The sequence below is a fragment of the Daktulosphaira vitifoliae genome, unplaced genomic scaffold (assembly GCF_025091365.1).
Source record: "Daktulosphaira vitifoliae isolate Bord-2020 unplaced genomic scaffold, ASM2509136v1 Scaffold_3, whole genome shotgun sequence".
Classification (NCBI taxonomy): domain Eukaryota; kingdom Metazoa; phylum Arthropoda; class Insecta; order Hemiptera; family Phylloxeridae; genus Daktulosphaira; species Daktulosphaira vitifoliae.
Genome location: NW_026099574.1, coordinates 42,183,311 through 42,210,173, shown reverse-complemented (window position 1 = coordinate 42,210,173; position 26,863 = coordinate 42,183,311). Strand labels below are relative to the sequence as shown.

The 26,863-nt window shown below is 24.3% G+C and overlaps 5 protein-coding genes across 8 annotated transcripts in view; 4 read left to right on the top strand and 1 right to left on the bottom strand.

Moving 5' to 3' along the window:
• Positions 1 to 7,898, top strand: part of LOC126902391 (pre-mRNA-processing factor 17) — an 11,067-nt gene extending 3,169 nt beyond the window's left edge. For 3 of the 4 annotated variants that reach the window (XM_050679608.1, XM_050679607.1, XM_050679606.1), the window contains 9 exons: positions 693 to 909; positions 977 to 1,185; positions 1,246 to 1,342; positions 1,668 to 1,882; positions 1,952 to 2,060; positions 2,763 to 2,917; positions 6,400 to 6,533; positions 7,304 to 7,525; positions 7,585 to 7,898. In XM_050679608.1, the coding sequence (XP_050535565.1) occupies positions 693 to 909; positions 977 to 1,185; positions 1,246 to 1,342; positions 1,668 to 1,882; positions 1,952 to 2,060; positions 2,763 to 2,917; positions 6,400 to 6,533; positions 7,304 to 7,525; positions 7,585 to 7,762 (1,536 nt within the window). In that variant the 3' untranslated portion in view covers positions 7,763 to 7,898. The remainder of the gene's footprint in view (positions 1 to 692; positions 910 to 976; positions 1,186 to 1,245; positions 1,343 to 1,667; positions 1,883 to 1,951; positions 2,061 to 2,762; positions 2,918 to 6,399; positions 6,534 to 7,303; positions 7,526 to 7,584) is intronic. The other variant, XM_050679609.1, reaches the window with a different exon arrangement.
• A 724-nt stretch (positions 7,899 to 8,622) lies between these two features.
• LOC126900487 (glucose-induced degradation protein 8 homolog) lies at positions 8,623 to 12,407 on the top strand. The gene is made up of 4 exons (XM_050676225.1): positions 8,623 to 8,919; positions 9,081 to 9,277; positions 9,734 to 9,931; positions 11,243 to 12,407. The coding sequence occupies exons 1-4, from the start codon at positions 8,799 to 8,801 to the stop codon at positions 11,417 to 11,419; spliced, it is 693 nt and encodes a 230-aa protein (XP_050532182.1). The 5' UTR covers positions 8,623 to 8,798; the 3' UTR covers positions 11,420 to 12,407.
• A 1,478-nt stretch (positions 12,408 to 13,885) lies between these two features.
• LOC126900485 (PEST proteolytic signal-containing nuclear protein-like) lies at positions 13,886 to 16,296 on the top strand. The gene is made up of 3 exons (XM_050676223.1): positions 13,886 to 14,142; positions 15,732 to 15,844; positions 15,912 to 16,296. The coding sequence occupies exons 1-3, from the start codon at positions 14,100 to 14,102 to the stop codon at positions 16,161 to 16,163; spliced, it is 408 nt and encodes a 135-aa protein (XP_050532180.1). The 5' UTR covers positions 13,886 to 14,099; the 3' UTR covers positions 16,164 to 16,296.
• A 582-nt stretch (positions 16,297 to 16,878) lies between these two features.
• LOC126900486 (40S ribosomal protein S26) lies at positions 16,879 to 19,827 on the bottom strand. Its single transcript, XM_050676224.1, has 4 exons — positions 19,683 to 19,827; positions 19,092 to 19,269; positions 18,224 to 18,357; positions 16,879 to 16,996 (listed from the first exon to the last, which is right to left on the bottom strand). Exons 1-4 carry the CDS (start codon positions 19,683 to 19,685, stop codon positions 16,955 to 16,957), a joined length of 357 nt encoding a protein of 118 aa, XP_050532181.1. The 5' UTR covers positions 19,686 to 19,827; the 3' UTR covers positions 16,879 to 16,954.
• Positions 19,828 to 20,137: 310 nt separating this feature from the next.
• Positions 20,138 to 25,624, top strand: LOC126900946 (arginine--tRNA ligase, cytoplasmic). Its single transcript, XM_050676985.1, has 10 exons — positions 20,138 to 20,404; positions 21,140 to 21,353; positions 21,545 to 21,797; positions 22,661 to 22,974; positions 23,039 to 23,143; positions 23,232 to 23,410; positions 23,468 to 23,636; positions 23,694 to 24,001; positions 24,075 to 24,219; positions 25,470 to 25,624. The coding sequence occupies exons 1-10, from the start codon at positions 20,261 to 20,263 to the stop codon at positions 25,577 to 25,579; spliced, it is 1,941 nt and encodes a 646-aa protein (XP_050532942.1). The 5' UTR covers positions 20,138 to 20,260; the 3' UTR covers positions 25,580 to 25,624.
• Positions 25,625 to 26,863: the final 1,239 nt, after the last annotated feature.

Sequence of the window (26,863 nt, the reverse complement as noted above, 5' to 3'; positions counted from 1 at the left end):
TAGCCTAAGTAAGGCTTGTTTGTACAAACTTTCATTAACTAGGTACTGTAAAAATATGATGTATTTTTTCATATCATAGAAATGTTAGTTCAAATCTCATTTGTACATGAAACTTTTTGCACTTTTTGAAGTGAAACTTATTAAGGCGCATTAACATGAGAACAAAATTTCACAAACTCAATTAGAAGTTTGATGGAAGTTGGGTTTGGTAAGTGTAAACCAAACCTAATTATATCCTGAAGTAATGATTAATGGCAGGGCCAGAGTGATTCACAAGAAACCTAGTGTATGAAAAAAAAAACCGAACTCAATCAACCAAATATTACACAGTTATTAAATTTTTAGAAAAAATTGAGTGACCTTTTTTTTATGGGAATTTTGTAAAAAATATTATACTAAGATTTATTTACAAAAATAAAATATATTTATTTTTATAATTTTTCAATACGCTATCATATAAAATCGTTATTTGGTAAAAGAGCAGTATTTATGACTATTTAATTTACATAATAATTAATTCAAACATAATTTAACCATAAAACCCAATTATAGAGTATATGGATCAATTATAGTTAACTTGAGTTTTTATAGTTTTACTCTCATGCTAATGCACTTGAAAAATTTCATTTTGAAAATCCTATACAGTATTTGTATATTTTATCAATAATTTTAATAAATAGCTATTTTTATAGGCACACGACACTTCTGTTCAATATGTTGATATAGGTACAAAAGAAATAACGCGAAATATGAAATATGAAGAGCTGTTTACACCAATTGCTGGGCCAGAAAATCCATTTAAAACACAACAACAAAAAGCAGCTAAAAATATGATGACTGGATTTGTTGAAAAAGCACATATAAGTGATTTTATGTTTGAAACACAGAGAAGAACATTTCATAGTTTTGGTGAACTAAAATTTTATTCAAATTTATAATTTAAAATTAATAAGTTATATTCTATTATTATATTTAGGATATGCTTTGGATCCTACTGTTGATTCAAATGAAATTATTGGTCGAAAACCAGAAAGAGATGATTTTAAGACTGTTTTTGAATCGTTGCCTAAAAGACAAGCTGATAAGAGAAAAAGACTTAAAAATGATAATCCAGAAGATATTGACGGGTATCTAGGACCATGGGGAACATTTATTGATGAGAAAAAAATAGCTAAACCTGAAGGGGTATGAATTTTTTTCAATTTTCAATTTAATAATATTAATTTTTAAGTATTAATTTTACAGGAAGATGCAGCTGCTATTGAAGAATTTTTAGCAAAGAAGCATAAGCGTGGTAAGAAAGTTGAAGATAAGAGTTTTAAGGAAAAATCTATTCTTCATAGTAAGTACTCTCTTTTTATATTATTATTTTATTTTTTATTTCTGTGGCTTGGTGCATAAGGGCATGTTTTCCTGGATTTTGATAGTTTAATTATAAGAATTATAAAAGCATTGGATAAATAGTCTCAATTTCATAAAAAAAATGTGATATTGGCCTTTTTTTTACCAAGCCAAAGATATTATATTAGATGTTATATATTATTTAATAAATTATTCTTATTAGTTTATTATTATTTATACTAGTTTTTCAGCTCATATATTAGAATACTTTATTTACAACTTCACTCGTAGAGTATCTTCATCTTTATCATTTATTTTTTGTATAGTTAAAGATCCTGTAGATTACCAGGGACGATCATTCTTACATATACCTCAAGATGTAGGAGTTAACCTTAAATCAAATATGCCACCTGATAGATGTTTTCTACCCAAAGCACATATTCATACATGGCAAGGTCATACTAAAGGAATATCAGCTATACGATGGTTTCCACGTTCAGCTCATCTTCTTATGTCATGTAGTATGGATTGTAAAGTTAAAGTAATACAAAACCCAAAAAAATTTAAATATTTTTTATTTATCAATAAATATATATACATATATTTTTAGTTATGGGATGTTTATAGAGATAGAAAGTGTATACGAACATATATTGGTCATACACAGGCAGTTAGAGATACATGTTTTAATAATAAAGGAACTAAATTTTTATCAGCAGGTATGACTTTCAATGTTTTTAATATAATTTTTGAACAACAGTTAAATTCTATATATTGCACTGTAATGATCTACATATCAAGCTACTTTTTTCTAAGTATATTACAAAATAAACTGTTTAGTGTAGCTTGTCATATTTGTGCTGTAGGACCTAACTTAAACTATCATATTTATATAAATGATATCAGATATATTAGTTTTAAATCTTTTTACTACTATGATTATAAGTTTTGAATCAGTAACTTTTAGTACTTCATTCATATTTTCATTTTACATTCACAAATTACTATTTTATAATGACTCTGTTAACTGTTTATAATAACTCTGTTCCTAACTAAACACCTACTTCTAAAAACTTATTTTAATTCTTATACTATTTTTATCAAGGTTTTTATGTATTTAAAATTCAATAATTTAAGTTCTTATAAGTGCAATATTTGTAAGATAAGTATTAAGATCTTTATTAAAAACATAGTTTATACAATTATTATTAAATAAATTTGATTAATAATTAGTTAAAAATTATTTAGTATTTTGGGCTTTAAATTTTAGCTGTGTTCTTATAAAATTTCAGTATCAAAAATACTGAATAATGCTTATCAGTTTTTGAATTGAGTTTATTTTGAACTGGCTATAAATAATAAGTTAGATTTTAATCTTCAATTTTCTTTATACTAACACTTATTTTATGGTTTTATTATAGCATATGATCGTTATGTTAAGTTATGGGACACAGAAACTGGAGACTGTATAAAAAGTTTCACTAACCATAAAGTTTTATATTGTGTAAAATTTAATCCTGATGAAGATAAACAACATTTGTTTGTTGCCGGAACTGCTGATAAAAAAATTGTTTGTGTAAGTAAAATAAAACAAATTAAAAATATGGACCATATTTTTGTGTATTTTATTTAACTGAATTTATAATTCTGTAGTGTATTGCTCAGACATTCATTAGTTTTGAAACATATTCATAGTCTCAGCACTGCTAAATAAATATAAATCAGCTAAGTAAAAAAGAGTTTTTCCACTTAAAAAAAGATACTGAATTTTATTAGGTTGCAATAGAACCTCAATTTTCTAGGATAATAATGGAGAAAGATTTGAGGGATTTGCGATTTGAGGACAGCTGATATGAGCTTAGATGATGTGGGAGATCATGTCAAGTGAAGTTTAGGATAAGGGTGGCCAACCCCAAGTAGTTGGGATTAAGGCGAGGAAGAAGACGAAGAATAATAGAGAAGGATAAATGCATAAATGTTTTATCCAATATGGACAAATGAAACTATAATTGATCTAACTTTTAATTTTATTTAATGAATAATATATCAATGGTTATAAAGCAAAATCAATTAAGCTACATTTTTCAAGGTTTTCAAAAGGCAAAAACGTTTCTTATATTGTTTTTATTTCTGAATGGTTATAATTTGTTTTTTTTTTTGCACATTTTGAAGTTTTTGACAAGAGTATTTTTTTTATTTAGATGTCATATTTATGGCTAAGTAATTTTCTTTGAGTTCAGATTATAATTGAAGTAATAAGAATACTTTTAATAAAATATATTTAAGTATTGACACATATGCCCCAATTTTTTGTCAATTTGTTGTTATGTCCTCTTTGCCTTTTTTTTTTCACAACCAGCATTATTAAGGCATTATAAGGGCTGCCTTGCTCAAGTAATTGCTGTAAGGCATTACTTCAGGGAGCCACACGCCGTCTATAATTCACACCACCACATCGTGAAACATCCCAAAATTAATCAAGAGCTGATTCAGTGTCCCCTTTGCCTTGTAACCATCAATATTATGTTCTCCCAATATTTTATACTAATGACGTTTATCCTCTGAAAATGTTGTTTAGACCTCAAATTTATAATTAACTGAACAAAAGTGTCATACTTATCTAAAATTAAAATTATAAATATCTTTATATAATAATCACTAAATAGATAGACTTTTTCCAACAGATAGATTCATACTAGATTAGTCGCTTAGTCTCTTTTGCCTTGTAACCATTAAATATGTATAAATATTAGGATAATTCTTAGCATTATTAGAATAATTTTTTTTTTTAAATCATTCTATGCATTCCTCAAGTTTTTCCATTAGATAAAAAATTAATTCATACAAAATTTGGCTGAAATTGAGTGACGTCTTACGATTTTCGTCACTTATCTTACAAACTATGCCATTTACAGAAAAAATTATAGATCTTAGTTTATATAACTAATTGTTTACCATAAAAAATATTAAAATTTAATTTTTATTATTTTTGTTGTCAGTTTTATTTATTTTACCAAACGTAGTTCAAATATTCAAGTATATGTACATTAGGGTGGTCCTTATTTTTCGACTTCATAAATTCAGAGTCATGGGCTCAAAATTTCGTTAGGTTCACTGAAAAAATGAAACTGGTAAAATCTGAGTACAATAAGTCAACCCCTTCACGTGCCTCAAAGGGGTTGAAGTTCTTCAAAAATGAGGTAGATTTTCTTTTTTTGAGTGTACGCTCTTTATTTTTGAAGTTTCTCCAAAAACACAAAGAACAATTTTTATAGAACTAAATGTGAACAAAAAATAAGGTAATATATTATTTTTTTGTACAATTAATATTTTTCGTAATAACAAGAAAAATCAGTTTCACCTATTTTTTTTAAAAAAATGACAGTTTTCAGTTATACTTTTCTAGTGTCTTAAATTTTAATTGTACAGAAGTAATATTAATTACCGTGATATCTTCTATAAAAAACGTTATTTGAGTTTTTTTTGAATTATGAATCCTTTCCAAATAAAAATTTAAAACAACTACGAAAACGTGTTTTTTTTTTTTTAATTTTTTTTGCATGTATGTTTTTTTGTTCATAAATTAAAAAATTTTCTTAGTTATATTAAATAAAAAAAAAAAAACAACAAACACAATAAAATAATAATTGTTTATCACAATAATAGTTTTTCCAATTTGAATATTTTTTATTCAAAATTTCTTGGCTACAACTGGGATACAGCTGGCGATATTGTTGAACCACCTAAAATAGTCCAAAGTAAAGGTTATAATACAAATATAGTAATTTAAAATTAAAAATTTTGCAGTATTATTATATAATTTCATACTTGTAATATAAATTGCTTTTGATTTTCATCCCTTGTAAATTTGTCATTGAATTCCGTCGTTTACTATTTTTATGGAGGATAATATTTCTTTGGCGTTATAGTATTCATTATTTATTTCCCTTGTGGTAGGATCTTCATATAAAAACTTGAATTTTAATATAAATCACTCGAATAATTTCCATGAATTGTTGCTGAGCAACGAAAAAAAGAAGATCTTTTTCTAGAAAATCTGATAAATCTTCATATTTTAAAATTAATTTTTTATTTGAATCTTCATTTTCTTCTGGCTCTTCATTCGTGCTCTGTTCATAACCTTTTAATATTTTTTTTGCCATTCGCTGCTTAGTATTAATGTCAAGTCGATCGTTAAATAAAGAAAACACAGCACACTTATCATTTAAATACCATAAATGGTTTATAAATTTTTTTATAGCTATGTTGTTTTGTAGTTGAATGTTATATTAAAATGTGGTTTTCAGCTGCGAACATTATAACAGCTCCTATAAATGATTTAATGTTATTAAAAAAGTTATTAAACTACAGTAATAATAAACGAGGAGAAGTAGCTATAAATAGATTTATCAGATTTTCTAGAAAAAGATCTTCTTTTTTTCGTTGCTCAGCAACAATTCATGGAAATTATTCGAGTGATTTATATTAAAATTCAAGTTTTTATATGAAGATCCTACCACAAGGGANAATAATGGTTCAGTGAACCTAACGAAATTTTGAGCCCATGACTCTGAATTTATGAAGTCGAAAAATAAGGACCACCCTAATGTACATATACTTGAATATTTGAACTACGTTTGGTAAAATAAATAAAACTGACAACAAAAATAATAAAAATTAAATTTTAATATTTTTTATGGTAAACAATTAGTTATATAAACTAAGATCTATAATTGTACTCAGATTTTACCAGTTTCATTTTTTCAGTGAACCTAACGAAATTTTGAGCCCATGACTCTGAATTTATTAAAAAAAAATTTTTCTTCTATAACTAAGGACCACCCTAATGTACATATATAATACTGGAAAGTATTATGTATTATATATATGAAAGTATAATGTATTATATATATATATATATATATATATATATGAAAGTATAGTGTTTGTTGGAACCTTATAACATTGCATGTTTATATAACAGTCCACAGATTATTTATATGTGCCTATATCTTATCACTTATAAATTATGTTTTAAATTATACACATTTTTATTAGTGGGATACAAGATCTGGAAATATTGTTCAAGAATATGAGAGACATTTAGGAGCTGTTAACAGTATTACTTTTGTTGATGAAAACAGACGATTTGTTACAACTTCTGATGACAAGAGTCTTCGTGTTTGGGAATGGTATTCTTAACTTTATAATATATATGTAGGGTGTTTTATTAAGAATAAAAAACTCATCAACTCGTAAAATTTTGATTTGTAGAGGAAAATATTGTTTTATTCAAAAAACTACTATAATGCATAGTTTTATCATTTTTGTTATCCAATCAATCGGATGCTTTTTAAATTATCAAAAGTTTTCTATTAAAAAAAAATCTATCATTAACTTGGTTTTTATAATTCTGGAAACAACAATATTCTGTTATTTTTATGGTATTTATCAAGAAAATTTTTCCATAGCGGTCGTTCAACAATGTATGATAATAAATATGCTTTTATTAGAAAAGTATGTCTATTAATAGACATGAATTATTAAAATAAGATTTTGGTATGATGAAAAATATTGAAAAGTACCTGTGACAATTGTTAACTACTGTATGCTAAACAGCTAATAATCAATAGAAAAATTGTCAAACATTGTTAACTAAAACAAGTAATTAGAAAAGTTCATTGGATAAAAAAAAATTATAAGATCAAAGTTTTTCTATTTTATCATTAAACAAATTTAGGGATTCCCATTAAATGAAATTAAAATTTGGGTACTTAACCTTGAAAGGAACTATATATTGTAGATTTTTTTGAATCAAACAAGATTTTTCTTAATGAAAATTAAAAATGTTCAATAGTTTAAAAAAAAATGAGTTTTATCCTTTATGAATTACTGTGTATATAAATAATACCATTGCCTATAAAAATGTTGGAATCCTATAAATTTTATATGTTTGTATTAGGGATATACCAGTTGATATGAAATATATTGCTGATCCTACTATGCATTCTATGCCTAGCGTAACACTTGCTCCTAACAAAAAATGGTTGGCTTGTCAGAGTATGGATAACAAAGTTGTTATATTCTCAGCAATGAATCGTTTTAAAGTGAATAGAAAAAAAAGTTTTTCTGGTCACATGGTTGCAGGTTATGCTTGTTCATTAGATTTCTCACCTGATATGAGGTATGCATTATAGCTTCAATTTTTTCAATCTTTTTTTTCATAATAATTATTATTTTTAGTTACTTAATTTCGGGGGATGCTGATGGTAAAGTATTTATATGGGATTGGAAAACAAGTAAATTATACACAAAATGGAAAGCCCATGATAATGTTTGTATAGCAACTTTATGGCATCCACATGAACCTAGTAAAGTTGCAACAGCTGGATGGGATGGCATGATCAAATATTGGGATTAATTTTTTTTTTTCTATGTAAGATCTATAAAAATTATTTTTTTTATTGACTATTGACTATGTATAATAATTATGTATATTTATTAACTAAAAAAATATATGTATATTTCATGTATGGTAATTAAATGTTTAATTAATGTTTAGATTTTAAACATTTATTATAAGTTTTTAAACTAAAAAATATAATTGGTTTTTATTTTGTAAAAATTAGTATTTTTTTTAATATTGTTTAACTTTTGTAGCAATTAAAAGTTGCTTTGTACATTGTCGTTATTTAAACAAATATTTATTTTTAAAAAATTAGATAACATGATGGATATAAAAATGAATGAACAAAATGTGTTGATATAATTTCTTAATTAAAAGAAAGTTAAAAAATTTAATTTTTAATGTAAAAATTGCTATTTTGAACTCCCTATGAGTGTCTTACTCAATAAGTCAATGTCTTATTGACTTTCCAAAAAAATTTCTCATAGTAGGTGTATATCTAAAGGGTTCTTTAAATATCAATTGTATATTATATCCTCTTAAAACAATAAGAATAAAGAAATACATCAAATTTAAAATAATGTAAATCTTGATTTTATTTTATGTAAATGTCATAAAGTAAAAATTCAGGAGCGTGCTGACTAGGTCTGCTAGGTTTGAAAACGGCGCCATTTTGATGGTAATATCTGTCTGTACATCCCCCAAATATATCTGTGGCAGATATGGACATATAGATATTTAAGTGATATATAAAATAATTCGATGATTGTACCACAGAACAACAGTTGTTCTGTGTCTGTATATCATAATTTTTATTGATAACATATCACACTTCATTTTATCAATTTACTATTGTTGTTCTTGTTAAATGTTAGCACTAAACACAGACTATATGAAAATAGTCGTATAGTAGTTTGTGATATTAGCTTATTGGTTAATTTGAGATTTTGTTTTCTAATAATACTGAGTGAATGAAAAGAAAATATATATTTATATTTTATTTGAGACAGTTAATTTTATTTCAAGTAGATAATAGAAATCATTTTACATTATGAGTTATTCTCCACCGAGCCAGAACAATGTCTCTAAGCCAGATTGGTTGAATAGAATTGAAAATATGAAAGTAAATCGTCAAGACATGAACAAACTTATCATGAACTATTTAGTATCCGGTTTGTATAATAAATTATTCTATTTATAATCAATATTTATAACTATTTATTAATTTTACTCAAATAATATATAAAACAATTTATTTTTAATTAATGATTTGTTCCATATATTGTTTTTAGCACAATAATTGTGTTCACATTATTTTGTTGATGTTATTTAGAAGGGTTTAAAGAAGCTGCAGAAAAATTTGAACAAGAGGCTGGAATTAGTTCTCCACTGAAATTAAATACCTTAGGAAACCGAATTAAGGTCATTGAAGCTGTACAGTCAGGAAAAATGCAAGAAGCAATAACACTCATTAATCAATTATATCCAGGACTTCTTGATGACGATCGTGATTTATATTTTCATTTACAGGTACTTAAAATACTAATAAGTTACTTAAACAGATCATTCTTCAGAAGTTCACTATAAATTTATTTAAATAAACTACTGGTGTATTGATACCATTTTAAATAAAAACTCTTAAATTGTACTTTTAGTCCTAAATAAAACTATAGAACCCATATATATTTAGTCTTTTCATCCACAGATAATAACTTAGTATATATTATAATACTGAAAAATAATACTTGACCTAAGCCTGTAGCCAAAATTGGCTGTTTCTATGATTTAAAAATAAAATTTTTTTAAACTTTTATAGTACTTTATGTTATTGATTTTACAAATTTTACTTGAATATTAAAATTAAAATGACAAAATCTATATAAATTAATATATTTTAAGAGTTATCAATTTATAACTGTTTTTTTTTATATTAATAGTTCTAAAATAAATTTGATGTAAAAATAATTCTATTTATTTTTCTCATAGCAACTTCATCTAATTGAATTGATAAAAGAAGGTAATATAGAAGAAGCATTAGTATTTGCTCAAGCTAAGCTTTCAGAAGTGGGAGAGGGAAATCCTACCATTTTAACTGAGCTAGAGAGAACATTAGCTCTTTTGGCTTTTGAAGAACCTCACAAAAGTCCGTTTGCTGATCTTCTTCAAACTTCACACAGACAAAAAGTAACTTAATTAATTGATATAAAATTTATATTTTATAATAATTTAATTGTGATTTGTTACAACACTATATGGATAATACACTAATTATTTAGTATCATTTATAAATATATTCATTAAATTCAGTCTTCATGTATCTAATGTGACACGGCCACCAAGGTTGATTACCAATCTTTAAAAGTATGTTGGAAATTATGTGAAAAAAATAAGTATATTATGAGAAAAAATTCTTTAAACCAAGGCTATATAGAGATTAACTTTACACTGGGAAACTGTACACTTATATTTCACATGTCGATACATTTTTATTTAGTTTGATGATATAGTGTGGGCTGAGGTAAATACGGTACTATGTCACATGTATAAATTTTATACAGTTATTCGTCATTTTAGTAAAACAAATCCAAACTGTTAATAAAAACAACCAGTGCTACCTCGTATTCTAATATTTATTCTAGTTAACATATAATTTTGCATAAAATACAAGTATTTTATAATGTTTCAGCTAATAGTTTAATAAATAAATATTTTTTTAATATTTACCAACGAGTACATGATAAATTTATATGAAAAAAAGATATTTTTGAATAAAATGTGTTGAAACTAGTTTTATTTTTTTAAATATTATAAGTAAACTTATTTCTATGAGTATGTACGTTTTAAATATATTATCTATTGAAATGTCATGTTTTTAAGTTTTACTTCAAACTGTACTATTGGTAACTCGACTGCTTGTGTTTTGTGAATGCACTTGCTCACTGTAAGGTTAAATGTATACTAATAATAATGGACTCTGTAATTCATTATTGTCAACTTAATAGTATTAATAATGAACTGAGAATTAAATAATATTCCCAGTTCACTGGAATATTATTTTATTTTTAAGTTTTGATGCTTAGAAATATAGATTAAATATGCATTTAGTATATATTATAAATGATTAAGATACCAACTTTCAAGCTATTTACAAAAAAATCTTTATCATATCATTTATCCAAAAATATATTTATTATTTTGGGGGAGAGGGGTATTAATTAAATCATTTATTGAAAAAAAGTCCCAACTTTTTAGAACAAAGAAAACATTTTTCAAGATAGTTATTATTTATTTACTTTTAAATAATAATTTTCCCTATTTTATTACTATTAAATGATTTAATTTAATTTATAAAATATAAAATTTGAATAATAGCTATGCTCTAGTAATCATTTAACAGTGAATAAATTGGGCTCCTGTTCAAATAAAAAAATTTATTTTTAACGTTTATTGATATCTTTCAATATCCAATACTTAATAAATGTTATATTATTAAAGGTATCCAGTGAGCTGAATTCAGCTATTTTGAGATTTCATAACCAGCCTACTATTACACCAAAGCTTTACAATTTGATGAAATTGATTATGTGGGCTCAAGATGAACTTGATAGAAAAAAAGTTAAATTTCCTCATATGACAGATTTTGGATCTGCTACTTTAGAACCACCAAAATGACGCTTTTCAAATAAATATGGCAATGTCTATTGTAACTCAAGTTGGCTGTTTGACCATAAAGATTAAGTATATCTTTTTCCATGCATTTTTTCAATATTAAAAAATGTACATTATAACAAATATGTGGATAAAATTTTTTTGGTTGCATTAAAATAAATTATTTCACAACTTTTGTTTGCAAAAAGAAAAATGATATATATAGAATGTGTGCTTAATTAAATCTAATTTTTTGTAATATATTTTTTTTTTTTTTAGTATAAATTGTTTAACCTGTTTATTTTTTCCTTTTATATTGCATAATAACAAACATATTGTATATTAATATGAATATACTATTTAATTAATGAACTCTTACTTTACTACTAACATTTAATAAAAAGAAGTAATTGGCTGTCAGCCGGTAACATCACAAATCAATATCTAGCCGATACTACTGTGACACTTTTACATAATATTCAGTGTTGGGAAAGTTCCTTTTTAAATGGAACTCATTCCGTTCCCCGTTCATTTTCTAAAATAAGAACTCGTTCCACTCTTCATTCCTTTTATGTATCAAGTTATTTAAAAAATTGTGACAATGAGATCATGATAAAGGTCATCAATGATTTTCATCAGCAGTCGAATACAAAACAAATTTGTAGTATTCCTTATCTAAAAGTATTCGAAAATTATATTTATAAGCAGGTAGTAAATGCTAACGACTTGTGTCAACGCGACCAATGTCTATTGTCTACATATAAGTTAGAAATAATAAATCAGAAAACCCAAAACCTTTAACATATATTAGTTAACAAGAAACGACGATAATATTCGGTGCATTATTTAATATATGTACACATATATTAAATATTTACTGTATACCTACATGTGATAATAACTCTATTTATAGTCAATTGATTCATTTAAACAGCCTACGATCTCGGCTGGGTATATAGGGGACTTCCATTGTCAAAAGTCAACTAAAAATACCATAATATTTTAATGTCTAGATACGAAGAAAACTACACTAAAACATGTTTATAAAAATTTTTAGGAACTGTAATTTCCGTTCACGTTCCTTAAAAAATGGAATTTGTTCATTTTCCTCGTTCCTTTATTTTAAAAGGAAGCAGTTCCTAGCATCGTTCCTTCAAAAAGAACTCGTTCCAGGAATCCGTTCCTNGATCCTAACATCGTTCCTTAAAAAAAAACTGGTTCCAGGAATCCGTTCTTTTTGGAACCAGTTCCTTCTCAACACTGATAATATTATAACTGAATAACCCAGTGTGACCGTCCAAAAAAAGCTTAGTTAACAAATCTTACTTTATTAAAATTTTTCAGTTTCATTTTTATATTGCTATAACTTTTTAAATGATTAGATCTTAAAAAAAATATATTTTTGTAATATTGTCAAGGTTTACCTTTTTTTTTTTAATTTTTTAGGAAATCCAATTATAATCCTTTGCACTGGCTGTGAACATAGAATTTGTGACTATATTACAGAAAAAATTTATTTTTTCAAAACTATTTTAATTTATGTTTATTTAATGGTCATACAAGAGTGACAGTATATGCATTTGCCTTCAAAAATTAAGTTTAGCTAATTAAAGGCAAAAAAAAATGTTAAGTGCTGTCCCTGTTTTTACTATATCACTTAAAAGTTTTTTTTACTAATTTTTAGTGAATTTCTGAAGGTGAAAATATTTTTCGTCTAAATCTTTTGATTATTGATAAAAAATAGATCATTAAATATTCTTGAATAAGTTAACTCATAAGGATGAGGATGACTTTTTCATATGGGTGCAATATTTTTGTAAACGTCAAAATCTATTTCCCAATTTTGACATTAAGATCTTTTCCTTTTTTTTCAGTAGATAACAATAGTTTATTGAGTTATTTGGCTGAATCTATGAACCTTATTGTAAGAAAAATAAAAACGGTTCAACATCTTGTCAATGATAAATATTATAGGAAAATTAAATAACCACCTAGTTCTAAAATCTATTAATTATCCCCTAACTACAGAATATTAGTGAAATGTTTTTTATAGTGCTTGGATTTACTTAATCTCCAATGAAAAAACTTTGTAGATCAGATTTTTTATCTTTTATAATTTAAAAAAATATATTTATTCATAAATATTGATTTTTATACAACAATAATTAATGTAATTTTTCAGTCTATGTAGTTGAACAAATTAAACATTCCATTCAAACAAAATGAAAAGAAGGTTGTAAGACAATTTTTATACTTTAATAACCAGTCTTTGGTTTTCAGCAATCCATTTTTTATAATTTGATGGTTTTTATCTATCAATGATCTATATTTCCGAACATACATAAAATACATATACTTAATATGTATTAAATATATATAATAAAGGATGAACAAAGTAGCCCACCAATAACTAAACAATGTTTTCTATGTATTATACACACTATCGTGTTATCACGCGTTGTCATTATACAATGTGGATAACATTGTTATTAAAATATATGATTGCACGAAGAGTAAAAGTGGCATCATAACACATTACTAAAATTCAAATATATTTATTTGAAATTATATTTTAATGGTTTTAAAAATTTTACAATTCGTTAACGTTTTTTGTAAATTCAATTTTCAGTAAAATTACTTCAATAAAAAAAAAAATCAATAAGTAATATTAAGTAGTGTATTAAAGTAGCCAAATTCATTGAAAATGTCTAAAAGATCATCAACTGAATTTGAAGAATCTATGAAAGGTATAAACATTTTAGATTTGAATGACCTTTTTGTTAAATTTATTACATATATTATATTGAAAAAGTTAAATATGTTTAAAAACTTGTTGTAATTATTTAATATTTACTTTTATTTTTACTGATAACACCTTTTTGAGTAATAAAAAAAAATTTGGTAGTTGAACAAAATTTAAGTAACATTAAAAACCTTAAATTTTAATTTAAGGATACAACTTTTATCATTATTTTCTAGTTTATTAGTTTTAAGATCACGCTTGCAATTTTTCAAACTTCAAACTCATTACATTACTTTAAAGTAAATTTAATGACATATTTTTTTAAATACAATTTTTAGAAATATAAATTATTTTTAATAATAATTAAAAAGAAGACTTTGAAGAAAAACGTTTATTTTTTTTAAACTTGTTTATAAGTTAGTTAAAGTTTTGTTCATTTTTAGAACATATTTAATTAGTTTATTTTTACTTGTTTTTTTAATATCATTAATTAATTTTTTTAGAACTACAATTATTTTATTTATATACTGTTGCTGTTGTATCAAAGTTTCATTTATATTTTATTAAATAGATTTTTAATTGTACTACTAAGAAATAATATTTCAAGAACAAAGAAAAATTAAAATAAACTTAATGAATTAAGTTTTGTTATACTGACACAAAATTCTTCCAAATTTCCTTCAATATCATTATTATTATTTTAAATATCTAAAATTTTATGTAGATAGTTTAAAATTTCAAAAATTGATTTACTTTTGTATTTATTTATGTGCCAATTTTTAATTTGTAGACTTAGATAAATTATTGATTACCCTGAAGAATTTTAATTAGTATAACGTAATAAATATGATGGAGGTATCTTATATGTCCAGAATTTCCACCAATGGCCAAATATATATGTACTATGATAATTAGTAATAATTTTACAAATCCTGATTTTTAGAGTCAAACCAAAATTTCAATTTTTCTTAATCAAACTCAAAACAAACATCAATTTTAATTATTTCTTTTAAATTTTAAGTTTGGAAATCACTAGTAATAAATGAACTATTTTCTTACATAATACTATAAAAGTAATGTCACATTTTATTATTTTTACTGATAATTGAAGAACAAATTGTTTATGATGATAAATAAACTAACCAGTAGTTTTCAAAATTACCATTAAATAATTAACTAAAATTACATTTTTTTTTGATAATTAAATTACTTGCAAGTAGTATTGTTACAGTAACTGCAGATTATTTTAAAACTGAATACAATTAGGTAGTAAAGTTAATTATACAGTATAGCAATTAAATTATATAATTTATAATTGTATTGTTTTTAATATTGAATAATTTGTTTAAAAGACCCTTCACTTTAAATAAATTAAAGTTTATTTTCCTATTTTTTAATGATTTATTACTTTGTGTACTGTACTAAGTCAAAATATTAATTATAATTATAGGATTTTATGTAATTTTTGATCAACATTAACTTCATGCAAATTTTTTAATATTTATATTAGAAATGTGTACTTTATTTAATATTAGTTTAATTATATTCTAATTAATAATTCTTTTATTTGAGATATTTATTTTTTAAATGCAGATGATATATCAAAAGAAAAGTTACAAGACAAGAAACAAAAATTAACTTTTGGTATGAAAAAATCAATACCTACAAAAACTGGTATTAAAATTAAGCTCAACACTCCATCAAGTGTAATTTTTAATTGTTAAATATAATAATTTATTCTGAAATTAATTTTATTTTAATCTAAATTATTAGAAAGAACCCCCATTATTACCAAAACCAGCTTCAAAATCAGTTGCTGCAGTCTTTGGTGATGTTAGTGATGAAGAACCTGAAGAAATGCCTAGAGAAGCTAGAATGCGAATGAGAAATATTGGTAGAGATACACCAACATCAGCAGGACCCAATTCTTTTGGTAAAACTAAGCATGGTTTCTGTAATACTGGAAAACTATTAGAAAAAACTCTGAAAGAAGCTACAAAAGCATTAGTTGATGATAACAAATAAGTTTAATTAAAATACTTAACAATAACGACTTGTGAATATTGTTTCTGTACTTTACAATTATAATTTTTAAAATTAAGTTTTGATGTATGACCATGACTATGTACTTTAAATTACAAACCTATTTAATATTTCATTAGTAACAATACTATTAATGTCCTTATTTTTATAATTACACATAGTTATTAACAGGATGTAAATTTCCTGATTTTTATTAAAACACTTTTTCCAGAATGTTTGAGATAAATCAACAGTTACGAGTTGTAGTTTTACATTTCAGCTGTTTTTCATGTCTTCTCATTTTTTATAATTGTTATTAGATTAAAGCAATGAATAATGTAATAGATATTTAAAACATACATTTTTTGGTAAATATTATTTGATTTGTATGGTATAGGGATCATTTAATTATTCCTTAATTTGTAGTTTATAAATCAAAAAAATCATTAAGGTGCTAAAAAAATGACAATTTTGGCTAAAGCCTTCTTGAGGAATAAAAATCCCTCATACGGTTAAAATATAACCAAAATAATATATATTAATAATTGTGTATTGGTTAATCGATTTAATTGAAATATCAGGGAATTAAACACATACTTAAAATATAAATAGTTCAACTCGTCAATGAACTCTGTGATAGCATTTATCAGTGCTATTCTATTAATTATGACACTAATGCTATGCTATGCTTTATAAGGAATGAAGTATAAAAAATATATATCGAGCAGAATAATATTTATTCTCACATATTTTATAAAAACAATATATGTTATTTCCCTCAATTAATGAAGGTATCAAGGTTTTCTTTGTGGTTGACCTCCTTGGCGATTGTTATCCTATAAAATGAATCAATACAAATGCAAGTATATTTTAATTAATTTTGTCGCAAAAATACACATAATAAAATCAGGTTTTAGCTATAATTGAATTTTTATAAAACATATAAGATTTAAACACTCAGTTATTGATACATCAAGGTTCAAATAAACTCAATGAATCAAAATAGCATATATTAAAATGTTGGTAAATATGTTAAAATTTATTTAATAGATTAGTGTTTGTGGTTTATAGGAAACAACAGGATATAATGAATATTTTTGATAATAACTAAAACAAACATCCTGAATAGTTTATGACACAGTGTGGAGAAACTGAGTTATCCCCATACTACAAAAATTGAACATAGATGAAAACCTACTGAAATACATGAAACTACCTAAACCTTTAAAATATATTATCTTTGCTGTCAAACTTCTGAATTCTTTCTCCAACAAACTCTTAATACTAACAAACTGGTCAAAAAATACTGGATTTATCTTTACTCCCCGCAAGACGCAATGCATTATTTTTAACAAGAATAAAAAAAAGACATTCAACCCACATTTAAGTTTAAAGTTCTCTACTAATCTTGATTAATGAAATCTATATACTTGGACTAATTTTTTGCCATAAAATGTTATGGAAACTACATGTACAAAACTAGTCAGAATGTTCAACAAGAATGAAAATTATTAAAATATTATGTAACAACTTATGGGGAACCCAAACACAAATGACCTACTCACTATCTATAAGTCGTTAATTTTACCCAAATTTACTATGGCACTATTGCGTACAACTTTGCAAAGAAAAATTTACTTAATACACTGGATCCCATACACTACCGTAGAATTAGACTGGAAACAAGTGCTTTTAGAACCAACTCAACTATCAGTGTATTTTGTAATGCAGAAGACAGAAAGACACATAAGAATATGCTACTAAAGTTAAATAACTTTCAGAACACATAACCAAAAATCTTTTTCACAATACACTCTCATCTAATAATAGTCCAAACCTAAATACTATTTATGTAAACTTCATTAAATAAAGTGAAAAATAGAATACTCCACAAAAACACTTAGTAGAACATTATCCAATATTCCCCATTGGCTTTGGTTACCAATAATAAATATCCAACTCACAGAATACTATAGATTCGCCCATCCAAAACAAATGATTCTGGACCAATTTAACAAAGTCATATCCCCATATAAAAAAAACTTCAAAATTAATATACTTACACCACGAGGGAAGTTACGACTTGGTGGTGTTCGGATGCGACGATCAGTTTTAGATCTATTTCTTACAACCTTAGAATGGATAGCACAAGAGACACAGTAGTGTAATTTTGCATACAGTTTAGGTAATTGGTAAGCTGAAAAATTATAAAAAATTTATTACTAACAATAACATAACAAAAAAAACTGAAATAATAAATTTTTCTGAAAACAATCATTTTATTAGTTTTGAATAAATATTATTTTATTAGATTATTTATAGAGATATTTAACTAAGAAGAAACATTTTACCATTGCTATTAATGGAAAATATTTCAGAAAGTTGCTTTTCCTGTAAAATTTCTAAAAATGGACATACAAAGTTTTAACACGGACAGTTCAATCAAATGTAGATTTTTTAAAAACAATAATGTTGCTTTAAAAAGATATATATATATTACTACCATTGATAGAAGACTAACCCCTACAACTGGGTATAAAATATTTATTTTATAATATGTTTGTTTGTCAAATTAAAAATATATTGTTGATTAATAGATTTAATAGAATTGGAATAGTCTTATTTTGAAATAATACTTGTGGTTGATATTATAGATGTATATACACATTTTAGCCAAATATTAAAATCTACAAGTAATTTATTTCTATTTAAATTAAAAAATAAAATTTCATGTTAGTTTAAACTTAAAAAAAAAATACTACAACACCTGAAAAATTTCATTATTAATGGTCATACCAAGTGACCTCAAAAATATTAATATTAAATAAGATACACATTATAAATTTAAAAATATTATTTTTTGATACTTGCTGATAATTAATACCTTACTTAATACTTAACTAGTAATATGTAATAATACATAATACTCACAAGAATATACGCTAGCATCAGTTATATCACGTACAGCAGCGGCTTCAACAATATTACGTATTACAAACTTCTTGATTGCTTTATCTTTTGGTACACAACGAGCACAATTAGTACAACGTACAGGCTTTACATGTCCACGTCCATGTTTTGATCTTCCTCCATTACGGCGTTTACGAGTCTAGAATGAACAAAAGTGATATAAAAATTACTTGCAGTGGGAAACAAAGTCTAATAAAAAAAAAAACTATATAATTAATTATATTACACAACTTCAAGCTTGACTCTATCATAAACCGTAAAGCAATAATAATTTAGAAAAATAAGGGTTGGTTAATTAAATGTCAAAATCGCATAGTTTAAACTTTATTATCATTTAGACTATCCTAATCCATAGACATCTTAAAATACATAATAAAAGTTATTAATTGAAGTAAAATCTAGATGAATCGTATGTATATCTCAAGTTTATACAAACACATGGAATATTCTACATCGATTTGAAAAAAATTAAAACTTTGAAGATATTCTTACTGGGATATTTTAATAAATCAATGAAAAATCAAACACTTATTATGATAAAAAATAACTTACCATTTTAATCCGTGACGATTTAAAACAAAAAATGCCAAAGAAATAGAAACGTAACTCTTTAACAAAAAGTTAACTCAATAGGTGAATTTGGAATGGAAGACATAACCTAACATTATATCTAATAGCCATAAACATAAAAATTATCTTATATTGTAACCACCAATTGGTAAAAGTGTATATTTCATGGAAGAATAAGAACATATTAAATTAAACTTAATATATACAATTTGAATTATTTGAAATATGTCTATCTTACAAGTCTAAAAACACCTTAAAAATTAAAATTATAATATAAGTTGTATGTTTTAATTATTTATGCAACTTTTTTAATTTAGAGTTTTTGATTATATTATAATAGTATAAAATGCTACTAGATAGAGCTAAAAATGTATATAATATTAATTTAACAAACATGTTATCTTATTACGTTATCATTAAAATTAGAGATTATTTTCCAAATTCTTAACCTCAACTTTGAAAAATTGTATTTTACTTAATTATTTATTTATTTATAAGAGCCAATTATTATTAGTTTAAATCTAAAGTTTGGATGTTAGAGTTTTGAAATAGTCTCTATTATGGAAACAGTTGTTGAGTCCATTCCTCAATTGATCAAAGATATAGAAGAATTGGAGAAATTAAAAGCTCAAAAAGAAATAGAGAGAACAGACTTAGAAACGCAAAACAAAAAACTTCAGTACAGATTAAAATTTTTAAAAGAAGCAAGTGTCAAATGCATTAATATTATAATTTTTAACTATGGGCGTATCTTAAAAATTTGTCTGTGGGGACATAGTCACTTACCCTGTTAATCATTTTGAATAATAAATGTTATAGGAATCTTCTTTACCACATTACTTTATCTTCCTCTTTTTACTGGAAAATTCGTTGAATTTGTGCATATTACTAATCTTTCTACAAAAGCTGTAGATTCCACAGCCCCATTCAAACTGCTAATTTTTTTAAACCTTCAATGTACACTTAGTGAATTGAAGGGTATTTTATAATAATTTTTTTATGGCTTTTTGAGTTAAATATTTTTTATTTTTAAATTAATAATATTTCTAATAAAGTTTTAATTTTAAACAATATTAGCCATAAGTGATCAAGTTTTATTATATAATAAAAAGAAGTTCAAAAATATAAGTGAAGCTTATTTTTTTTTATAAAATAGTGTAGTAACCATTTAAAATTTGTTAAAACTTATTTATATATTATATGTACATGTTTGACAATATATTCAATATAATTATTTACTAATCTAGAGTACAACAAAGTACATTGTAGGGTTTGAAAAACTTATTTATTGGATAAAATGTTTATCATGATAATAATTTCCGTTAAAGAAATTATGTCTGTACAATTGTATGTTTAAGAACTTAACTGAATAAAAAAAAAAAAGAACTTATAAATTACAATATAACTGTATTTTTTAAATAAAATAATATTATATTTAGGCCGTATCTGAAGAATTAAAAATATCCACCCAAGATGATAATGATTCTTTGGTTAACTTGCATTCTATATTAGTTAGTTTATTTTCAAAAGCTATTCAAACTGCTTACCCAACTATAGGTGAAGAAATTCAAACTACAATATCAACTGGTAGCAAATTTGCTGATTATCAGTGTAATGCATCAATGCAAATTTGTAAACTTTTAAAATCTAAAGGTAATATTTTGTTTAAATGAGTGCTTTTTTGAAAGAGACAATTTTTTAACATTTTATTTTGATACTATAACATAAATGAAATTTTAACTTTTTATTTGAGGGTTGGTTGTTAATTGAAAAATATCTAAGGTATTTAATTAACTTTTTTTTTTTATCTAAAACATTTAGATTGTTTTAATTTTATTATTCAGGAGAAAATGTGTCACCAAATACAGTTGCCAAAAAAATAGTTGAATGTTTAGAACCATGTGATGTTGTTGAAAAAGTTGAAGTTTCTGGACCTGGGTTTATAAATATTTGGTTAAACCATGATAAGTTAAGAAAAATATTGCAATTTGTTTTAACAAATGGGTTGAAACCTAAATCTCCTATTAAAAAACAAAGAATAATAGTAGATTTTTCTTCTCCTAATGTTGCAAAAGAAATGCATGTTGGTCATCTGAGGTTAGTTTAATATTAATTTAATTATTATATGCTTTAATAGTTATTATAAGATGTGTTATCGATCACTTAAGAAACTTGGAAGTTGGGTATTAGGTAGATTAGTAAGATAACTCTTACCTAAATAACAAGGGAAAAACTAGATTTGATCTCCAATCTGCTGGTAAATTTCCATATGTATTAAATATTATATAAAAATAATGGTGAATATTATAAAATTTGGTTTGTGTCATTTAATTTTGTTTTATTTCATAATAATTTAATTGTTATTTTAAAAATATATAATTTTTTTTCAAATTACAAAATTTAAATTTACAATGTGATTTTTACAGTTATTTTTTAACATAATATGAGTTATATTTATAATTTAATTTACTCAAAATAATATTTTATTTAAAAAAATATACAATAATATACCATAATTAGAAATAATTTTTTTTAACAAATCTTTTTTTTTTTTTTTTGAAATTTTATTTTTTATTAGAGTGATATGATATTAACTAAAGATCTTTTAATATTTCAAATAAATAAAATGCACTATATCCAATTTATTTAGGGATCCTTTGAAATTTTCAGATATTTATAATTAATTAACTTACTTAAAAATGAATGAATTTGTATTTTAATAATTGTTCTCTTTTTTTCAATATATTTATATAGTTTCTATAATGATTACTTACTAACATATCATGTTTTCTATTAATGTATGTATATTAAATAAATAAATATTACTTCTTTCTAATTTACTTTGTTTTATTTTAATTTTTAAATATCTGTAAATTATTTGATTAATAGAAAGATTCTTGACATATTAAAACATATTGTTATAATATTTCATGAATTAGTTGATTGAATAAATGTTCTAGGTCTACAATTATCGGAGACAGTATATGTCGATTATTTGAATTTTTTGGACATAATGTGTTACGGTTAAATCATATTGGTGACTGGGGAACACAGTTTGGCATGTTGATTACAAGACTTCAAGATAAGTTTCCTAATTATTTAACAGTGTCTCCTCCAATTCATGATTTACAACAATTTTATAAAGAGTCAAAGGTACTCTTTGATAGTGACCCAGATTTTAAAAAACGTGCTTATGAATGTGTAGTGAAATTACAAAGTATGTCTCCAGATCATGTAAAAGCATGGCAATTGATTTGTGATGTATCAAGAAAAGGTATGATTTTTTTTATAGAAGTTTTATAACTTTATTTATAAATACATATCTTATTTTTTAATAGAGTTTGAAAAAATTTATGAAAGATTAAATATTTCATTAATTGAAAGAGGAGAATCTTTTTATCAATCTCGAATGGAAAATTTAGTGAAAGAACTTACTCTTAAAGGTAATAATAATGAATTAAATTATTGAATTAAATATAATAATTATTATTTAATATTTGAGTATATTATTTTATGTATTAATTTATTTAGGCTTACTTCAGGAAGATGAAGGGCGTAAAATTATGTGGGGATCTGGAACTTCTATTCCATTAACTGTTGTGAAATCTGATGGTGGGTTCACCTATGATACGTCAGATTTAGCTGCTCTTAAACAGAGGATTGAAGAAGAAAAAGCAGATCGAATTATTTATATAACTGATTCTGGTCAAGTAAGTTATATGAGATAGCAAAACATTTAAGTTTTACTACAAAAATAAATTTTGTAGAGTACTCATTTTGAAACCTTAAAAAATTGTGCAACACATATTGGTATTCTTAATCCAAATAAAGTTCGTATGGACTTTGTAGGCTTTGGTGTTGTATTAGGCGAAGATAAAAAAAAATTTAAAACCCGATCTGGAGAAACTGTTCGTCTAGTTGGACTGTTGGATGAAGGTATTTTGTTTTATTTTTAATTATAATTAACTTTTTATTTATTAACTATTGTAATAGGTATTAAAAGAGCTAGAGATAAATTAATTGAAAAAGAAAGGGATAAAGTTTTAACTCCTGAGGAAATGCAAATGGCTGAAAGAGCTGTGGCGTATGGTTGCATTAAATATGCTGATTTATGTCACAACAGAAACCATGAATATGTATTTTCATTTGATAAAATGCTGGATGACAAAGGAAATACAGCTGTTTACTTATTATATGCCCTTACAAGAATTAGATCAATAATTAATAATTTAGGTGATAACTGTAAAAATGAAAATGAGCCAATTTCACTAGAACATGAGAAAGAGTGGAAATTAGCCAAGGTTGATATTTTATTATCATGCAATATTTATATTTATTAAAATTTGATTTATTAACTAATGAAAACATTTTTAGACATTATTGCGTTTCCCAGAAGTATTAACAAAAATTACTGATGATTTATGTTTACATCATCTATGTGAATATCTTTATGAGGTTGCTACTACATTCTCTGAGTTTTATGATAAATGCTATTGTATTGAAAAAAATACAAAAACTGGTTAGTTGTTAATACATTTTATTAAATTTACTTTATAAATCCAAAAATCTTCAGGTAATATAAAAAAAAACTATTAAATTGGTTTTGTAATTTATATTTTACAACCCATTTTTAAGTTTTATTTCTAAACTTTTTGAAAAATATATTTAAAGGATATTCGAGAAAGAAAAAAATTGTTTTTACAGTTTAAGAAAGTTTTTATTTCAAAATACTAAAAAAATTTATTAATAAAATAATTTTAAGGTTTTGGAGATTTTGATTTGAAGTTTAAAAAGTTAAAATTCGTTTTTTGGTTTTGATCATTTTTTTCAATTTAAAATCATTACAAAAAAAAAAAAAATACTTTTCTGGTTATTTTTATAAAAATATACAGTGTTTTACAAAGTTTGGACAAATCTAATAATTTTTGATCCAGCTAATATCTTTTAGTTTTACTGCAAAGTTGAGAAGGTGTTAATTTTATCATGATGTGTTTTTTTTATGTCTGTCACTACTTTTTCTCTGGTTTTCTTAGACCGATTTATTTTTTAATGATATATCAATAGATTGTATCTAATTGAAGACATTACCCTCAAAAATTGAAAAAAATTGCTACATTCTCCACAAATTGAAAAATCCAAAAAATTTATGTTTTTTTTTAAATTGGTAAATTTTTATGTTTAAAACTGTTTTTACTTAAAACTATGATAACCTTTAGCTTTGATGTAAAGTTAAGAAGGTATTTGTTTTGTGATAATGTGGGTTTTTTTGTATATGAAAATTTTAATCTCTCATTGGACTGATTTTGTATAAATATTCTTCCACAATATTCTGTGTAAGAAAAGGACTCTAAAAATTGGCTATGTTGTAATTTCATAAAAATTATTTAAAAAAATGTCTCATTATAGATAAATAATGATCATTGGGCTGATTATTATTTTAATTAAGGCTATAAAAATAAATAGACAAATAATAAAAACTATGCTTTAAACATTGTCCAAAATTTGAAAAATTGCTTTAAAAAAGAGTAACATAAAATATTTGCTGGATTAAATGTTATTTGATTTGTTAAAACATTGTGATCCACTTTGTATATGTATATGATTAGACAAATTAAAATTAAAAGCAATGCTCATATTAACATTGAAATAAAATACAATTTACACAATCATGTAAATATAATTTGTAAAGTTTTGGTTAATGTATCATATTATTCATCAATATTATTTATAGTTCATATCAATTAACTATTTTACTTTTTTTAATTTTAGGAGAAATCACAAAAATTTATTTTGGTCGAATTTCATTGTGTAAAATAACTGCTGAATACTTGAATACTGGATTAAATATCTTAGGTATTACTACTGTTTCTCGTATGTAAAAATGTTTTTCTAGAATAAATTAAAATATAAAATTTTTATCAACATTACCTTGTTTTTTTTTTTTTCAAAGAATTTGTATTTTAATAAATTAATTAATTTTAAGTACATACAAATTATTAGGGGTTACTAAACCCCCTAAACTAAATTATTTTTTGGTATGCCACTGTTTCTCACAACTATGCCATATTTTTATGTGTGAATAAAGTTTAAAGACCTTTTTTTATCACTTTGAATAAATTTGCACCCCTCAATGAAAATTTATAGCTATGCTCCTTTTAAGTCTTATAAACCTAATAGCACCAAACTTTCTCGATACCTCTTAATATTTGATTCCTGATAGGAATCACACGTCGGATCCTATATTTGCATACCCATAGTACTCCTAATTAATAAGAGGCACAGTACGAGATTAGAACTCGCTACCCCAGGCGTTTTAGAGATGAACTTTATCACTTGGCGACTTATCTATGATCCAGATACACTTCCGTACAAGTTGATAATGTGATATTCTACTAAAGGAAATACAGTACTGTGTCATATTCTCCCCTCATGCCGCACACACCAGGTACTATCATTGATTGAATGGAATCCGAACGTTTTATGACCATGCTTGACGCCGTTTAAGCTATCTATTTTTTTAGTAGACTATATAGAAAATAAGAAAAAAACTGGTGAAAAACAACTTTAAGTCTAATACTTTAAAAGTTATTAGGATTATAAAATAAAACTGGGATATAGCGAGTAAGTTGCTATTTTTATCATTGGTTATTTCTCAACTTCTTCCTCCCGCCTTGGTGCAAAATTGTGAATATCTTCCATAGTATTACACCAAAACTTGTTATAAATTAGTCATTGTCTTAATTAGATCATTATCTATTTTCTAAGCTAGTAAGATATATATGATACTATTTGAAAAAATAAAGTTAACATCTTTATAATACATAAGGAATGAACTTGAAATATTTTTTAAAATATTTTATAACAAGTAAATAGAAATAAATATGTAACTAGTAAAAACCGAAAAATAATGTTTCAAAACACAATACTTTAAGAGAAATTGAGCGGCTAGCGTTAAAATAATCACCTTGTATAGTTTGGTAGATATTCGTATAATAGAAAGTACGTAACTTTGAATTAAATAAAATAAACGTTCTGATCTTTTAAATTTTTTCTAAAAATAGTTTACACAAAGCATTCAAAAGTAAAATATTTCTTAACATTAAATTAAATTCAAATACTTTCGTCTTAAAGGATTTTTTTTAATAACAACAAAACATATACTA

Coding starts and splice junctions, on each gene's coding strand:
- LOC126900487 (XM_050676225.1), top strand. CDS start 8,799: ATGAGTTATTCTCCACCGAGCCAGAACAATGTCTCTAAGCCAGATTGG. Junction 8,920..9,080: donor CATGAACTATTTAGTATCCG/GTTTGTATAATA, acceptor GATGTTATTTAG/AAGGGTTTAAAGAAGCTGCA. Junction 9,278..9,733: donor ATTTATATTTTCATTTACAG/GTACTTAAAATA, acceptor TTTTTCTCATAG/CAACTTCATCTAATTGAATT.
- LOC126900485 (XM_050676223.1), top strand. CDS start 14,100: ATGTCTAAAAGATCATCAACTGAATTTGAAGAATCTATGAAAG. Junction 14,143..15,731: donor ATTTGAAGAATCTATGAAAG/GTATAAACATTT, acceptor TTTTAAATGCAG/ATGATATATCAAAAGAAAAG. Junction 15,845..15,911: donor AGCTCAACACTCCATCAAGT/GTAATTTTTAAT, acceptor CTAAATTATTAG/AAAGAACCCCCATTATTACC.
- LOC126900486 (XM_050676224.1), bottom strand. Junction 18,358..19,091: donor TGATGCTAGCGTATATTCTT/GTGAGTATTATG, acceptor ATAATTTTTCAG/CTTACCAATTACCTAAACTG. Junction 16,997..18,223: donor GTCGTAACTTCCCTCGTGGT/GTAAGTATATTA, acceptor TTCATTTTATAG/GATAACAATCGCCAAGGAGG.
- LOC126900946 (XM_050676985.1), top strand. CDS start 20,261: ATGGAAACAGTTGTTGAGTCCATTCCTCAATTGATCAAAGATATAGAA. Junction 21,354..21,544: donor TAAACTTTTAAAATCTAAAG/GTAATATTTTGT, acceptor TTTATTATTCAG/GAGAAAATGTGTCACCAAAT. Junction 23,144..23,231: donor GAAAGAACTTACTCTTAAAG/GTAATAATAATG, acceptor TAATTTATTTAG/GCTTACTTCAGGAAGATGAA.